Consider the following 17,424-nt stretch of genomic DNA (forward strand, 5'->3'; position numbering starts at 1 on the left):
TTCCCCCTTGTCCTGTCACTCCATGCTCTTGTACAAAGCCCTTTCCATCTTTCTTGCAGGCTCCCTTCAAGGCTCCAATTAGGTCACCCCTAAGCCGTCTCCTTGCAAGCTGAACAATCCCAATTTCCTCAGCCTTTTGCCACAGGAGTGGTGCTCCATCCCTCGGTGGCTTCCTCTGCACTTGCTCCAAGAGGTCCACGTCCCCCCCAAGAGGTCGGTGTTCACCCTGCCCTTCTTTCTGCTCCTCGCACACCTCCTTCTGCCCCCAGGCCACCAGCGGGTGCCCGTCCCGCGGCTTCTGAGGGCAGCTGAGTTCGGCAGGGGCAGGCGAAGGGCTCCCGTTGGCGGCCGTGCCCGCTCCCCGCCCTCACACCGGCACCGCCATCTTCCCCGCGCCGGGGCCGGTCCCGCCCGGGGGCGGAGCCTCCGCGCCGTGGCCCCGCCCCCGGGGCACGCAGACCGGCGCCTGCGCAGCGCCGCCACCGGAGCCGGAAGCGCGGCGGGCGGGGCGGAGCGGGCAGCGTTGGGCGCCGCCATGAGCTTCCTCATCGACTCCAGCATCATGTTCACCTCGCAGGTAGCCACCCCTTCCCCGCCGCTGCGGTGCGGCGCCTCCGGCCGGGGGAAGGGCGAGGGAGCGGGCAGGTCCCGCCGTCACCGGGCTGCCCTCTCGCGGCGCCCTGTCCCTGCCCGGAGGGCGCGAGGGCGGTGCCTGGGGGCGCGCGTGCGCAGCGCCCCGCGCGGGGGGCGCGCGGACCCTCAGGGGAGGCCGGGCCGAGCCCAGCCCGGCCCCAGGGAACCGAGCTCCGCTCACGGTTAAATTGAAATTGCTCCACCTGGGACAGACTGGGAAGATCGTCTTGCTGGTCTCTACCGAGTGCTCGGTTTATTTCTGGTGTTTCTCAAGAAGGCTGATGCTAGGCAGTTGGGCTAGATGGAAATGCGTTTAAGTGGATCACGGAGGGATCTGATTTAAGCTGCTGAGCTGGAGTGAAAGTTTGGTTCTGTAGTGATGAGGGATGAGCTGAGGAAAGGGAACCTTTCCCCTCTCAGCAGCAGGTGGTTGTCTTAGACTTAAAATTTCCGGGACAGCTTTTGGCTGTTTCTTAGAGGAACAGTGCCCTCCTATTTGATAATGCTTCGATTTTTGCTTACAACGTGCTTTTTCACTCTGGGTGGATTGAAGGTTAGGGCTTGGGTTAGGGTTAAAGCGTAGCTTTGGTGTTGTTAACACTTCACCCAGAAAAAAGACTCACACTTTTTTTTTTTTTTCTTTGAATTCTGAGCTCTAACTTAATTAATACCTTTTCTTTCATTTCTCGTGGCAGCTTTGAAGCCTCTCATCACCTTAAACAGTACCAAGTTAGATGTTCAAGTTGCTACATGTAATTGTTAAATGCTCAAGATTTTGCTGAGTTTAGATGTCACATCTACCTGCAGTGTCTTAGAGTGTGAACTTTTACTAAAATGTCTTTCTTTGCTTTTGTACAGTCCCTAACACAAGGGGAGCCTAATCTTCTTGTTCAGTTTTTCGTAATTATTGTGTCTGCTTATCTCTTCATCTTTTACTTCTTTCTGAAGAGTTTGTCTCTACCGTTTTCCTCCTTCCTACTGTTAAATGTGGAATTACTTGATGTAGCTCTCATTTGCTTATCATACTCATTAACTTATGACCCCTAGGTAGGAGGCTTATGGAATATCTTTCCTTTTTGCTAGCAGCTACCTTAAAGTCTGAAGTCCTCCTCAAACAAGTTTTGCCAGCTCTTACAAACCACTCATTTGACCTCATTCCTATTTCAGCTGTTCTTTCAAGGCAGCTGTGTTTGATCTTCTTGCCCAGCATTCCAGGTATTCCTTGTCTGTAAATCATGTTAGTGTGTTACCTTTGCCAGTGTGGTTGCTCCTGATGTGCAGGGAAGTAATCCACAATAATTCCTTTGGTTTTGTCTTTGAATGTTTCTCGTCTCCACAGCAGGATGGGCAGAAAGTGCTGGCCTTTTCCATGTGCTCTGAGGAGATAGATACACTGCCTTTATTCCATGATGTCTGGCATATACTGAATTTTGTCTTTGCCTTGGACAAAGCTACTTCTATAAAAAATACTGAGTGTTTCCTGAATTCTCTTTTTGCTTGGGCTCTTTTAAATCATTACACTTCCTTTCAGTCTTATGAGGAATAGATGGGACTACCCACGGGAGGCCTGATAACACAGTCCCCTTTTACTCTCTGAAGACAGGTAATTGCAATTTTGGCCACCTTGTTCAATTTGTATTTACTTCATTTAAGTCATCTGCAAAAGTGCTGTGACATTAAGTTGATCCCTTCTGGAGTGAGAAGAAACTTTAACAAAATTTGCAATGTGCTTTCATGACCACTGAAATGCAAAGTGTTATTGCTTTTTCTGCTTCACCTGCCTTGTCCATGTGGCTTCCTGCAGCTCCAGGCTGTGGTTTGAGGCATTCAGCACTGCCTTTTCCCCACCTCAGAGATGCTTGTAGCATCTTTCACCCCTGTTAGACACTGGCAATGTGTCAGTGTCTAACCAGATGTACTGTAAAGACCTCTACAAAAATTCACATGCACTTTCAGTCTGCAAGAAACAGTAGATGACTTTATAAAGTTTACTCATCCCTGGAAGATGTGTATGTGGTGGGCATTCAAGTGTTTGCTTTGCCTCCATTTCTGTATTTCCTGTAAAAAAACCCATAGGCTTTAATTCTGTAGATTACAAGAGTGAAACAAGAATTGAGAGTGCGGAGGATTCTGGCAGGCCAGGAACTGAGGAATTATGAGAATTTAGGAACACCAAAATTTGTTGTCTTGTTGTTGTTGCCTTCCTTAAGGCCATAGCATTTTGTATCTGCTACACTTAGATATTTAGAACATTATTTTTTGCATGGTACTGTGGCAAGTTTTAATCTTTTGTGGATCTTGGGTGCTTTGGGTTAGCTCTTTTCCTTCCATTTGCTTAATTTGCAGTGGGTTTGTGTTTGGCAAGGATGCAAATGTTGATGCTTCATCTCTTCTGCAGGTGCTGTTCTTTGGGTTTGGGTGGCTCTTCTTCATGCGAAAGCTCTTCAAGGATTATGAGGTGAGAAGGAGCCTTTCATTACAAGTCTGTATCTTAAAAAAGTAGTATCTTAAAAACTCGTAATTATAGAAATATTTTTAAAACTGCATTTAGCTTTATTCCTCTCTTTAATCCCTTTTATCTTGTCTGCAGTTACTGTCTTTTTAATTTCCTCTTGTGGTCCTGTTTGAAAGACTCCTAGTTATCTGAGGAAATGGGTTCTTCTGTGGCCACTGAAGGTTTCCATACTGGCTACTGTTAAATAAAAAGAAATATGCAGGAGATGCAGGGGTAATAGGAAACTGAGGGAAGTGTTTTGCCTTTTAAAGGTGGATAAGCCCACCTTATATAACGTGAAATTTTTGAGACAAAATCAAATCCACTGATTTGATCCACTGTATTTATTTATTTAAACTCAGTGAGATGTGTCAGTTGCAGCTGAATTGGTTGTGAGGATTGGACAGGATAAAAATGCAATTCTCTTACCTGTAGTGGAATATGAGATTGTAGTCTAGGTCAGAGATGGTTTAAGTGCAAGCGAAATTCAGACCCCAACATTTTATCTGATGTGGATTTTGTTTTTAAATCTAACGTTAGTATCGAAGAGCTCTCTTAGTGTATGAGTTTGCTCTCTGTTTTCCAAGAGGCTTTTGGCTTCCTCCTGAGCAGATAAAGGGCTGGGTGCCTTTAAGCAAGAGACCCAGTTGTGGGCCATCATACCTTGTGATTTGTTTTGTTATCTGGGGATATCAGGATGCCATTCCAGAAATGTAAGTGCCTGATGTCGCTGGATTGTTCTCTGCATTGCAGGTGCGACAGTATGTGGTCCAGGTGATCTTCTCTGTGACTTTTGCGTTCTCTTGTACCATGTTTGAGCTCATCATCTTTGAGATTTTGGGAGTGCTGAACAGCAGGTGAGTCTGGGAGCCCACTAGGGACTGGCCTGCCTTGTGCTCTGCAGCATCTTCAGTCTAACTTCTAAATTAGTGGGTTAGTCTTGGATTGGGGAAATCATGGGAGAAAACTGTCAACAGCTCAATGAAGATGTTTGTGCAGCAACATTTATTTGTTTGACTTAAGATGGGACTAGTAGCCATAAGCTTCCAGTTTTCCATGCAATTGCTATTAACAATTGGTCTAGGTCCTTAGGGCAAGGCTTTTGCCTTTGACGTTCTCCATTTGTGAAGTTAAAATAAATTATTTCTTTTATGGGAGTATTGTAACTCTTCAGATCATGGTAAGAGCACTTTTCAGATGCTAAAGACTACAGAATGTTTAAGCACTGGTTTTTCTTTGGTGGTCAGAGGAGTGAATAAGATGTGAAGCTTAATTGTGGAGTGGAAGCTAGGTGTGTAACAATACAGGATTTGTGAATCAAAGGTGAATCCCTGCTCAACAATAGGATGAGGACTTTTACATAAAGGGGATGTTAAAAACTGTAATCTTTGGAAGTCAGTAGGAAAGAGAAGATAGAACAATAACATGTAGAGGCTAAGTTGGCTTTATTCTTACTCTGTCTCATCATACAAGTATAAGAGAGCAGTCAAAGGGGTTGAAAGGCAAGAAGTACAGAACTGATGAAAGGTAATGTTAGTTCTGTATGTTATTAATACATGGGGCTGGTAGCCAGAGAGATCACTGAGGAGAATGCTTTTATAAGTTCAATAAAGGGCTAGACTTCAGTAAAGATTAAAATGTTTGCTTCTGAATTAGTTAGGAAAAAGTGACAAGGATCCTTGTCATTTCTTCTTCCCTGAGGATAAAAAGGATATGAGTTAATGTTGGGAATGGGGACATGTATTTTTCTGTTCAAGTAAAGTGAGAATTCAGTTCAGCCTAGATGAATCTCACCTGCATTTGACTAGTCTAATTTGGTCAGAGGAGTATTCATCATGTTGATCTATATATGTATTTATAAAGCCTTGCTTTGCAAAGTCTTGCAGATGAGACAATTCACTCTGAAGTGAAGCATGCTGACTTATCAACATAAAATATTTTTAGTGTTTTCAGTATGAATTAGCTCCTTTTTTGACTCAGCTGTTCATTAGAAAATTAATTACTGCTTATACTTAGTTTTGTTTTACTGTTCAACTAGATGAGCAGTCAGTCACATGAATCATGCTGCAACTGGCATTAGTCACCATAGAAAATACAGTATTTGATAAAAGGCCCATCATGGTTTTCTGGATAGTTATTTAGTTTTAAATACACATTCTCGACCTCTGTGTTTAAAAATAAAACCATACAAAACCCCAAACCAAACACCTCCTTCTCTTCTACCCTAATAAAAAAAAAATCCAGATTATTCTATATGCTAAGCCATATTATTCATTGCTTGATGTAGTTGAAAAGGTTCCACTGACATGCAATTTTCTTTGAGAAATTTGTTGTATTATGATTTTGTGCTAATCAGTATTTTGACTTTATTTCAGCTCTCGATATTTTCATTGGAAGCTGAACCTGTGTGTTATTTTGCTCATCCTAATCTTCATGGTGCCCTTCTACATTGGTTACTTTGTTGTGAGCAATATCAGATTATGTGAGTACTTGGTTTGTGGCAGGGGAGCTGCTAGTTTGAAACTAGGAATACAAATGAGAAGTAATTTTGGTTACTGTCCTTGTACCACCATCCTTGCCCTGGTTTTGTTCTGACTAAATACCTGCTCTTTGGAACTTTATGCTTTATCATGAACCATTCATTTAACAGTCAGGAAACACTTCACATGACCCCGGAAAATGCTGCCTTTCTTCACGAGTTTCAACAGAAAGTTGAGCACTTCAGAGTAATATTACTGGGTTTTGTTCCTTTGCAGTTTTAAGCTTGCAGCCAAACTCTGCAACCCTTGGCAGGGCTGTGTTTTTCTGCTAGGGGGCAAAAGAAATGAGGCAGAGAAGCTCAATAAATCACTTCTGAAGCAGAAAAGCTCAGTAAATTACTTTTGCTGTTTTTGTTTCTGCTCTCTGGATGAGGCCTCTTCCATGGGCTAATGGACACTTAACCCTTGAGCTGTTGATACACATCACTCTTTTGTGTGAAGCTTACACACGTAGGTTGGGAGTATTAAAAGTGTAGTTTTGCCATGAAGATGAAATATTTAAGATTCACATTCAAGATCACATGAGAAAGAAGCTGTGAAGTGGTCTCATGTGGAGCCTTGTGGGAGGTGAAGGGGTGCACACTGCAAGCTGTATTTCTGTCAGGTGACACCTGCTTTGGCCACCAGTTCTCAAAGTAGCATTTAGATCAATGTAGAAATGTTGCAAGCTATAAAAAGCCCTAAAGGAAGAGCCTATTTTAAACGCTCCCTTTCTCCTCTCCATTAGTGCACAGACAGAAACTACTTTTTGCGTGTGTTGTGTGGTTGACATTCATGTATTTCTTCTGGAAGTTGGGGGATCCGTTTCCTATCCTCAGCCCAAAACATGGTGAGTTTCATTTTCTTGCTGATTTCTTCCTTCCTGTAAATAGGCTTTGTTATCTCACTTTTATTTTGGAGCTATTATTATCTCAGCTCTGCAGCTGGGATTGTAGAAAGCAGTTCCTGCAACTGAGGGTCTGCTCTGCTTTGAAATCTGCAATGTGAAGGTTGTCAGACTGACAGAAATGGCTGGATACATCTGGATTATTTTCATTAGTTTTCTTTCAGTGCCACAGGAAAACTTGAAGGAAGTAAGTTTTAACTGAACCTAGACTATGTAAGGACATGGTGTACTTTAGAGGACACAGAAACTTCATCTCCATAAAAAGTTGATCACAGTTTTTATTCACCTACTTTTTTTCTATTGAGGAGACTAAACCTATTTTATTTAAGAAGCAGATCAACAACCAATCCTTAATCTGACATTTTTTCAGTCAGTTTTTTTTTTTCTTGTGACTGAAATCAGATGAATTTAGCATGAGTGGCTGTCCAGTTGTGTCCAAAACACAGTAGTGTGCCTAAACTCCAGAGCTGCACAGACTGTAGCCAGCATGGGGCCTGGCAGTTGTGCTGGCTTTGGTACAGATTCCTGCTGTGCCTGAGCCCAGAGGCTGTGCAGTTGCACAGGACTGCAGTGTGGGTTGGTAAGTCCCGCTGCATGCCAGAGCTGTTTGTGTACAGAATTAGCTTGGGTGTCTCTGTTGTGGTCATGAGTATTTACAGTGAAGATCCTGCGTGCACTTGGGCTAGTTTGGGTCCAACAGAGTTGGCATGTGCCTGGCTGTGCTGAGCCCTTGAGGCGCCGACTGTGCTGAAGGATTGTAATGCTGTTAGAACCAGACTGTTTGTCACTAGTGTTATCTGTGTAACTTACATTACCTTTCTATTTCCTCTGCACTGGAAAATTGTTTGGATATTGTTCCAAACAGGTGAAATTCAGTCAGTTTCATGGAAATTGGTGAATATGTCTGTCTGCATACAAAATGCTCAGCTTAGTCTTTCTGTTCTGTGGGAAGTTGCTTGACTCTGTACTCACATGAAAAGTTGAGGGATACCAACTGCTGTAGGGTCTGCTCACCCTTTCATCTGTGGTCCTAGAAGTTTCCTAAGAGAAAATGTGTGTCTGTGTTTTGCAATTGTCATTTGCCTCCAAAATCCAGCAGCTGAAGTACAGCACAGATCCCTCTGCCCAGTGTTCCCTTGCCAAGAAAAACTTGTATCCCTTGTGAGCTGCAGAAGGTGCTGGAGTTGGCAGAATGTAACAGTCCATTGGAAATTTAGCCATGGGATTTGGGTAATCCTCTTTAGGTCACCAAAGGGTTCTGGGAGGCTGTGTAACACCTGCAGATTTCCAGAAAGGGTGTTTTCTGTTTTTAATTGTACTTTACAGGGTGTGATACCTCCACTTAAGAGTTGTACAGTGCCTTATCCCACCAGGTGTAGACATGAGGTTAGAGCAAAGGATTCCACATGTTTATTCCCTGCTGTATTGCTGGGGTGCTGCTGTCCTGCATGTACAGACAAGGCTGCTGTGGGTTTGATCAGGGAGTGGTGACCCAATTCAGGCAGGTGGGGATGGGGATGGCAGTGTCCTGCAGCTGAGAAGTGCACCATTGAGCAAGGGCTCCCTTGGACTGCAACTTATCTAACAAACCCGAGTTTGGGAGCTTGTAGAAGGAAAGTTATGCCTAATGACACACCAGTATTCTAATAAAGCTCCTACCTCTGTCTGAGTTGATGGAACATTCATTCACTTTATGTGTGAGCTTCATGGGGAAGCATTGCTCCAACCAGTGGAATGTCATGTCATTTTGAAGGCACCTCTGTTTTAAGTGCTGCAGTGTGACAGTGTGTGGGGCAAAAGGCCAGTGTATTGTAGCACATTCTGTAGCTCCTGTAAATCTCTGTGCAACTGCACATGACTGGGTGTCTCAGTTTCCCTTTGTGAAGTCTTTTTGCCTTGTTTTCATCATTCATTCCACTTCTCTGAAGCATGAAATGTGGTTTGGCGCTCAGCCATCTCAGCTTTGCAATCGTGTAAGCTCTAAATGTGCTGTGTGTGGCAGCTGCTCTGTAACCAGCTCCCTAAAAAGTGAGTGGTGTTTACTACATGGTGCTGTGTCCTGGAAAGGCAGGTTGATGTCTGTGGTTAAGAATAAATGCAGCCTCAGTGCTTGGTGATGGTTACAGCACAGGCTTGATGTTCATGTTGAATTACATGTTTTAGAGTCCACTTGGTGCTCAGGTAGAAGCCCTTGGTGGTGGTCAGCTCAACAACATGTTTGTGTCAATCAGATGAACACTGAAGAGCCAGGAGCAGCTTAAGCTTTCCAACCCCACTGTCCTACAAGCACAGATTGTATCTGACCTGGAGGGGTCATTTCTAATGGGATGGGGGTTCAGATGTTTTTAGGCCAGTTTGCCAGGACCAACTGGTCTGGTAATAATTGCTGAATAATTGCAGAAGTGTCTTTCTGGAAGATACTGCTTTATAAGTGCCTGGTGGAAGATGTGGGTTCCCCCCTCATCAAATGGCAAACATATTTTATTAGTTTGGAACCAAAATATTGATATGTAGTCCTCTCCACATATCCATATGTCTGTCTTCATAGCTGGAGTTCCCCATCCCTGTTTCTAAGGATGGTAATGTGATTTCTGAGGGAGACTTCCTACCCCTTTCTTCTCCTAGTCCCTGTCTGTCCTTCCTGTTACCTGGGGTCATTGCAGTGGGAAGGCAGTCAGATTAATTAAGCAGCTCTGTGTTATGTTAGAAAGGCACCAAGTGTGGAGCAGACTGAAGAGAGCAAGGTTGCTGATGCCATGTTTTTCCCTCCCTCAGGAATCCTGTCTATAGAACAGCTCATCAGCCGTGTTGGTGTGATTGGGGTGACACTCATGGCTTTGCTGTCAGGATTTGGGGCTGTCAACTGTCCATACACTTACATGTCCTACTTTCTCAGGTAACTTCAGCCTTGTGAAATACTTGTCCAGCTTTTTGAGATTATTTTTTGCTTTTCCTGTGGCATTGTTTCAAGTTTTTTTGTTACTTTTTTTCTGAATCTAGCTGTTGTCATGTCTGCATGCTAGAACCATTTCCACTGCTGCTGCATATTCCCCTTATACAGGCTTTTCCTTGCCTCATGGCCATGTGCATATCTCCTCTGAAATGGGGTAGCAGGCCTAATTGGGGTCTTTATTTTGCAGGAATGTGACAGATGCAGATATTCTGGCTCTGGAGCGACGACTCCTTCAGACTATGGACATGATTGTTAGCAAGAAAAAAAGGTGAGAGAACAACAGTAGCACGAAATTATTTATCTCAAGGATTTGCAGTCAGTGTGGTATAAGATGGTTCTTGAAGTGGTATAAGATGGTTCTTGAAATCTGAATTGGGTTGAGCTGTGTGGTGTTTTGCTCTGGCCTGATACATGACTGTTTTTAACACTAAGCAGTGCCCTTTGTGGCTGCATTGGCACAGATTAGGCTTCCAAGACCATTTGTAACTCTCTACTGGCAGCATAACTGATCTGTAGGATGGGCACCTTTCTCTCCTGCTGAGTCAGGGACCCTTAGGCCACTACAGGTGGCTCTTACTCGTGGTTTCAGGACAGAAAGTAGTTTGTACATACGGTGGATCCTGGCCAAAGCTGAAGCAGGGTAGTGAGCTGGTGTGGACACAGCTATATTCTTGCAAACAACAAGGTTCATGCTTGTTAAATTTTGCAGAATTGCAAAACATTGCTAATGTGGATATACTGTAGTACACCAGTAAGAGCTCTGCTGGCATTGGTTTAGCTTATTCCATGTCCCCCAAGCTAAAAAAAAAACTTACTTTCAGAAACAATGTAATTTCATTTACACTGGAAAGATTTTTGTCTGCGTATTTCATATCAGTATTACAAATTTCATGTCTTGCTAGTAGTGCAGAATAAATCCAGTTACTGGAGTTACTTCAAAGGTTTGACTGTCTGACACAACAGTCTCCTAAACTTCACTTTTGGTACCTTAATGTTTCAATGGAGCCTTTTAATGTGTGCAGGGGAGCTTTTAGATAGCCTAACCTTGCCAAATTTATCACCATGTATATATCTGCTGATGAGCATTAGCTCATGGAAGTGCAGTTAAAGCCTAACCTCTTTCCCCTTCGAAAATATGAAGTGGTGAACAACTGTTAACTCTGTATTTGTGGTCATGTGTGAGATGGTAAGTAGTGAGAGAATTTAATCACTGAGGTTTAATTGATTTAATTGACTGGAAGCACTCTAGAAGAATGCCACAGTTAAAAGATACTGTGTAGTGCTGTTTCTGACTCTGCTCTTTTGTTTTGTACAGTGTTTTTGGACCTCTGGTCCAGGGAGAGTGATGTTGGGGTAAAAGTCAGGATGCTAGAGGCTTGTAACTAACTAGCACATTCATGCCTTCCTATGGCCAGGAAATCTTCTGAATATGGCAACTTCCCAACCATTATGAAGAGCCTTGTATTAATCACTCTGGAATTATAATGAAACTCATGCATATGTTAAAAAAAACACAACAAAAAACCCAAAACAGTGTGCAAAACTAAGTGGTCAGAACTGTGCAAGAAGCAGCAGAAGCTTGAGTTCTGTAGGTGGTTGTTCTCCTTTTTGCTTTGGCAGGGAGCAGTGGGCTTGCATGATTGGACTACTTGCTCATGTAAAGCCAAATTTAAAAGGTTAGATATGTATCAGTCCAAATGCAACCAAGTAATTGCCAGAACAAGTGGGAATAGCAGTATTTTCCAGCTCAGAGTAAATGCTGCAGTTCCATAAATTGTTAGTGATGTGCTGGCCACCTTCTCAGTACTACTGATAGTTCAGAACTTATCAGTGAGCGCAAGAGTTGTAAGGCAATACAACACAAAGCTTTTTGTTTTCTTTGCTGATCCTGACATTTCTTCTCATGCCAACCCTTATTCATGCTGACTTTCTAGTCAGTAGGAGATAGCTGGTGAAAGTTGTTTGCCCTGATGGTTTTTGCACAGGAATCACTTTTCTCTCCTTCCTGAGCACAATCAAGTAAAGCCTTATGGAAACTCACCTCTAAAGCTGTCAGATTCTTTAAACTTGTTCTTGCAGGTGTGACATAACTAATCCTCGGGTTTGAAATGCCAGCATTCTGATGGCATTGCTTCATTTGTGTCATGTTAGAGTCAGATCAGCTGATGTGACACACGAATATCACATCATTACCAGTCTGCATGCAGAGAGTGTGTGGGGTTTGCCTGTGGATCCTTTCTGTGAGGTCTCCAGAACTCCTGGCTACTGCGTGGATACAGAGATCCCTGCCACCTCTGAAAAGAGAATATTTGCCTTTGTGTCTCTATAGCCGTGCGTTTCACCTGGACATTGCTGCATTTCTGCTGCAGTGCTGTGGATCATTTGGGATGGACCACATTAATCTGTGTACTGTGAAGAAAGCAAGGATTAAAAATGCATTTCTTACATTTAGCAGCTATCAGGATTTTAAGATCTCTGTTATTTGTAGTGTGTGTGTGGCCATATGTGCTTTTATCTGTATGTAGGGTGCCCCAAGGGTGTTTTTTTGGCGGATATAGAAGGAATGATGGAATGATTTTTAATTTTTTTTTTATTACACTGCTTGTCAACATCCTTGAAGAAGGCTCAGTGCCAAATGTAGCAATGCTGGCTGCAGCTACAAGAAAGGGACTAAACACCACAGAATTATGGATCATCCTGAGAATCCTGTGAATAGTTTTCAGCTTAGGAATGGATAACTTGCTCACAAATTTCAGTGGGGAGAAATGTAAGTGAACGAGAGCAGAAGCCAACAGTGCTCGTGGGGATTATGCTGTGGTGCACATGGAAGTGTGAGGGACGATACGCAGCTGCTGCTGGAGTGTTGGAATTAACTTCAGGAGTCACGTTCAGATCGCCTGAAGCATCCAGTGGTTCAGTCCAAGAATGGATTTGAGTGTTTGTGCTTCACAGCAGCTTGTCATGCAGCCCAGCAGTGAGTGACAGCATACCAGAGAGTGCTCTGCACATCATCCAGAGCTCATAGTTCCATGGAAAAGGTGATGTGCCGTGATAAAGAAGAGGTGTCCAAGGGGAGGGAGCAGCATGAGAAGTCTTCTAATTCCTGAGCTTGAGATAACACAGTCATGTGTTTGAGGAAGGAAAAGCAACTAATCATATGACTGAGAAATCCATTTGAATTCTGAATGTTTAACTGGGTTTAAATCCCTTTAGGGTTGAAGCAGGATCCTGAATGGAAGACTTGGGAAGTGTCTCATTGAATCTCACTTGATTAGATCTGGGCTCTACTCCAGACATAATCAGGATAATTTTATGTAGCGGGATTAGTGTTTAGGGGAAGAAAAAAGGGTCATCTATTTTTGGTGAATTTAGTTTAACAGCATCTTCTAAGAAACTGGTGGATTTTTTTTCTTGTTTTTATTTTTAATAAAAATATTACATTCCTAAGGCCTTGTGTTTTCTGTTCTTTCAGGATAGCAGTGGCTCACAGGACAATGTTCCAGAGAGGAGAAGTGCATAACAGACCCACTGGCTTCTGGGGAATGATAAAAAGTGTTACAACATCTGTTCCTGGCAGTGAAAGTATCCTTCATCTGCATGCTGGCACCTGCCTTGGGAGGTGGATCCAGCTTTCTTTGTTTTGAGAGGTAGAGTGTTAGTTGGGACAGTCACAAAGCATTTGTGTTTCAACACATTTCAAGCCTAATGTTTCCTGGGACATTTGTTCTCTGGCACTGTCTGACCTTTTGCCCAGGCCTGGGGCACAGTTGTACTGTGACACAGGCAGAAGTTTTATGTTTCTGCCCTGCTCTATAAATGTTCTGTTGCATCACCATGGGTGAGGTGTACAGCGGATCAGGGGACGCTTGATTTGCACACTTACCACAGATTCCTGGAATGGTTTGGGTTAGAAGGGACCTTAAGATCATCAGTTCCCTGTAGAAGGAATCTCTTGGGAATGACAAGGGTTTGTACTTCTCTAACAGAATTGCTTACCAATGATTTCTGTCAGACCACTTGAAGTGCATTTTGCATATTTGAGGCTGAGAGGACTCTTCTTCCTCTCCTTTCACACTAGCTGCTAAAATCAGAATTTGGCTGTTTGACAGACTATTCATAGTAATCACTAATCTCTTGCAGCAGTTACTCAGCGGTTTTGTTTATGAAGATGATCTGAGATGACATATTGTGAGATGCACTTCAGTGGCAAGGGACTCTGGTCAAAATGGAGCAGCAGTTTTTGAGAGCTCTGGTTCTATTCTGTGATGTGTTTCCCAGGCAAAGAAATAAAGAGTTTGTTGCATGACTGTGCGATAAATAAATACTGTGTCCTGTCTACCTCCTTAAACTGGAGTAGTGTGCATCAGGTTCATCCTTCAGATTTCTTTGTTGCTTGTTTAATGAGGAGCATGAAGACTGAATGACTAAGCTGGTCTGGATCTAAGAAGAGACCAGACCATTAGATGTGGCCCTTGAGCTGAAGGTGGGGAATGTTTTGTCCTGAATTAAGAATTCAAGATGTGTTCTAGCCTTGACTATGTTGGTTTGCCAGATCTGTCCCTTATCCAGCAAGAAGTGGATGCCCTGGAAGAACTGAGTCGGCAGCTTTTCCTGGAAACTGCTGACTTGCATGCAACAAAGGTACACAGCAAATAACTGCCCAGATGGGTGTTGGGAGGTCAAAGTAGTTTGAAAGAGTACATGTGTTATGAGAAATTGAAACCTGTTCAATAGGTAAATGATGAAATGTTGTAATGCAGTGGAGTGAGGATCTCTTCCTTTAACTTCGGGGCTAGATGACAGTTCAGATCCATCCTTGAGTCTGCCCCATGGCCCTGTAACTATTTACAAGCTTATGAATTAACACTTAGGAGTTGAGTTGAATTGAATTGAAATATGTAGAAAGATAAGGCTGTGTTTGCTATTATTGGTGCTCCACTACAATTTTATGTTGTGGGTGATTGTGAAAATGACATATTTTTTAATGTTCTGTTCCCTCTCCCTCATTTTGTATTTCCAGGAGAGAATAGAGTATTCCAAAACTTTCCAGGGAAAATACTTTAACTTTTTGGGTTATTTTTTCTCCATCTATTGCGTCTGGAAAATCTTCATGGTATGTAAATGTTTTATTTCCTTTTTTTCATGGATGTATGCAAATATACCCTGCATAGATTATGATATGTATGCAGTTCATTAAGTAATGCTCTAGTTTCTTTAAAATCCAGAAATTCTGAAAGAAACTGGCCCTTGATTGAAATAAAGCTCTGGATCTGGCTTTTTCTATACAGTATTACACCAGTAATTTTTACATGGCTGTTTTGTGCTGCCTTTGGCAATCTGACCACCCCCTGCCCTTTTTTTTGGTGGTACAATGAGCCTCACCTGTGGGAGTGAGAAATGCTTTTGCCTTTTTGCTTGAATGTAAATCCATCTCTCTTGCAGGCAACCATCAATATTGTATTTGACCGTGTGGGGAAGACTGATCCAGTCACAAGAGGAATTGAGATTACTGTAAATTACCTGGGAATCCAGTTTGATGTGAGCCTTTATTAATTCTTGCAACCTTTTCAGCAATTCATATCTTATCTAAATAAAATCATCCTGCTGCTAGGAGAAAGTGATAGACCCTGAGAATGTGGCTTTGGCTTTTGACTTATTGAGGAGGAAAGGAAAATGCACCATGAACGTTGCTTTCACACTGATTTTATGCTGAGATGGTGATGTGGTCTTGCCAGAGAGGCAGTGATTTGTTTTTTTTTTTTGTTTGTTTTGGAGAAATAGATACACTTTAGCTAATCTGCTTAGATTAATACATTCAGCTTCAGAGTAATTTTGATTTTTTTATGCAAATAGTTGTTCTGTCATTTACACAATCTATGAAAATGGGGTTCTTTGTGATTGGTATAAACTAAATCTCCTTCTCTTATATTTGGAGTAAACAGTTGCTAATATATTTGTGAAAATGTCTGTTATAAAAACCTGTCTGCAATAGACATCTGTACAATTCGGAGAGACAAAGACCTTATAGCTTGTCAAAGACCAGCTATACAAAGTTGTGTAAATGAAGTTAGTGTTGAAGTTTTAACTGTGTTCTTCTTTACATACAGGTCAAATTCTGGTCTCAGCACATTTCCTTTATTCTTGTTGGAATAATCATTGTTACCTCTATTAGAGGGTTGTTAATCACACTTACGAAGGTAAGAACTAGGACTCTTAAGTAGTTTTACACAGAGAAATTCATTATCAGATCTTTACCTTTCGATGGAACAAGCACTGTATAAACTTTCACTATGTAATTATGTTTAAAAGTCTGAATATAAATTCTTGCAAAGGGAGGAAGGTAGAAGAATACCTTTTGCAGGATATTTCCCCAGTCTCTGTCAGGAAGGGGTCTAGATGTTAAAGAAGATGCTAAATGTAAGCAAGGTTTCAAAATGCTGCTGTAGCCAAGGCTTATTAGTAAGTTGATGAGATGATGATTAAAAGCATTATTTAATTTAAGCTGCTGGTAGGACTGAAAGACATTAACTCAACAGACATATGACTCATTGACTTGACCTGGCCTTTGGTACCTATGTATAGACTTCTCTGCATTGTTTTGTGATTTTTAACACAAGGTGCAGCTGGTTGGGGAAGACTGATGCAGACTAGGGTTTATGAAAGTTTGAGGTTTATGAGAGTAGTTTATAGGTAGCCCTCTAGAATGCATGGTTTTGATGGCGTATTTTTAGATGAAAAGGGATTGAAAAATGTGTACCTTACACTCTGTCCTAAGGCTCATCAGACTTACCTAACTGCTTGTTTCCAATGTTTTTGGTTTTTTCCCCTAGTTCTTCTATGCTATTTCCAGCAGCAAGTCCTCCAATGTTATTGTTCTGCTGTTAGCACAGATAATGGTGAGTATGGAGAACCGTGGACACACCCACGTGCATTTCTGCATGCATACTTTGTGTGTGTTTAAACACATAACAGTATTCTTGTGTGCTGCCCTGTTAGCCACAGAGCCTGGGGTGAAGCAGTAACTGCTGTCCCTGTTTTAACTTGCAGGGAATGTACTTTGTGTCATCCGTGCTGCTGATCCGCATGAGCATGCCTCCGGAATACCGCACCATTATTACAGAGGTCCTGGGAGAGCTCCAGTTCAACTTCTATCACCGTTGGTTTGATGTGATATTCCTAGTTAGTGCCCTGTCCAGTATCCTCTTTCTCTATTTAGCACACAAACAAGCCCCAGAAAAGCATATGGCCCTCTGAGGCAGAACTGCAGCCATGCACTGCTCTCTGTCCTGTCAGCTGCACTGCTGCAGCTCCTGTGGATTGCAGAACTTGGAGAGACAGGACTGCTCTGTGTGTTCTGGCTCCTTGAACCTCCACATGTGTCATCATCAAGCTCTGTGGCTCGTTTTGTTCAGTGCCACAGCTGGAAGGGATGGGGGTGTGTGTATTAAACTTGAAACAGTTAATTGCCAGGCAATAAGAGCAATGCTGGATACACCACTCTCCAGGGGCATCAGAGCTTGTGTGGTAGGCTGGCTGAGGGAAGCCCTCCTACTGTTGGAACATCATCTTCACAGAAGGCACCAAGAAATGTGATTTTTCTTTTGAAAATCAACTTATAATTGGGATTTGGAGCACAGCAATTCTGGAATGGAATGTTTGAGTCTGTGGAATTAAATAAGCTTTTATAATATGCGAGTATCACAGTTGTTTTTTGTCAGTCCCAAAGATCTGGCTGGATTTGAGCCAGAAGGTGGTTGGGATTTGCAGTTCCAGCAGGAGTGGAGTGGAGAGAACTCCATTTCTGTATGTAGTGTGTGCTCGTGTGTATCACTAGTACCTACTGTCCTTAGGAACTGGAGATTTTCTTTCTCTTACTGAGTGTCAACTTTCTTTTCTCTCTCTCCATAAGTGGAACTGA

At 42.6% G+C, this 17,424-nt stretch overlaps 1 protein-coding gene across 2 annotated transcripts; it reads left to right on the forward strand.

Moving 5' to 3' along the window:
- The first annotated feature begins 499 nt into the window (after positions 1-499).
- GPR89B (G protein-coupled receptor 89B) lies at positions 500-17,196 on the forward strand. Of its 2 annotated transcripts, XM_038141463.1 has the most exons (15): positions 588-1,848; positions 1,973-2,236; positions 3,032-3,091; positions 3,881-3,984; positions 5,503-5,609; positions 6,395-6,496; positions 9,329-9,449; positions 9,694-9,774; positions 12,979-13,088; positions 14,059-14,147; positions 14,527-14,619; positions 14,949-15,044; positions 15,614-15,703; positions 16,337-16,402; positions 16,554-17,196. In XM_038141463.1, the coding sequence occupies exons 3-15, from the start codon at positions 3,065-3,067 to the stop codon at positions 16,758-16,760; spliced, it is 1,293 nt and encodes a 430-aa protein (XP_037997391.1). In that variant the 5' UTR covers positions 588-1,848; positions 1,973-2,236; positions 3,032-3,064; the 3' UTR covers positions 16,761-17,196. The 2 variants fall into 2 exon arrangements, with proteins under 2 accessions (XP_037997388.1, XP_037997391.1); XM_038141460.1 differs by lacking the exons at positions 588-1,848; positions 1,973-2,236 and adding an exon at positions 500-577.
- Positions 17,197-17,424: the final 228 nt, after the last annotated feature.

This window comes from Motacilla alba, chromosome 1 (assembly GCF_015832195.1).
Source record: "Motacilla alba alba isolate MOTALB_02 chromosome 1, Motacilla_alba_V1.0_pri, whole genome shotgun sequence".
Taxonomy (NCBI): domain Eukaryota; kingdom Metazoa; phylum Chordata; class Aves; order Passeriformes; family Motacillidae; genus Motacilla; species Motacilla alba.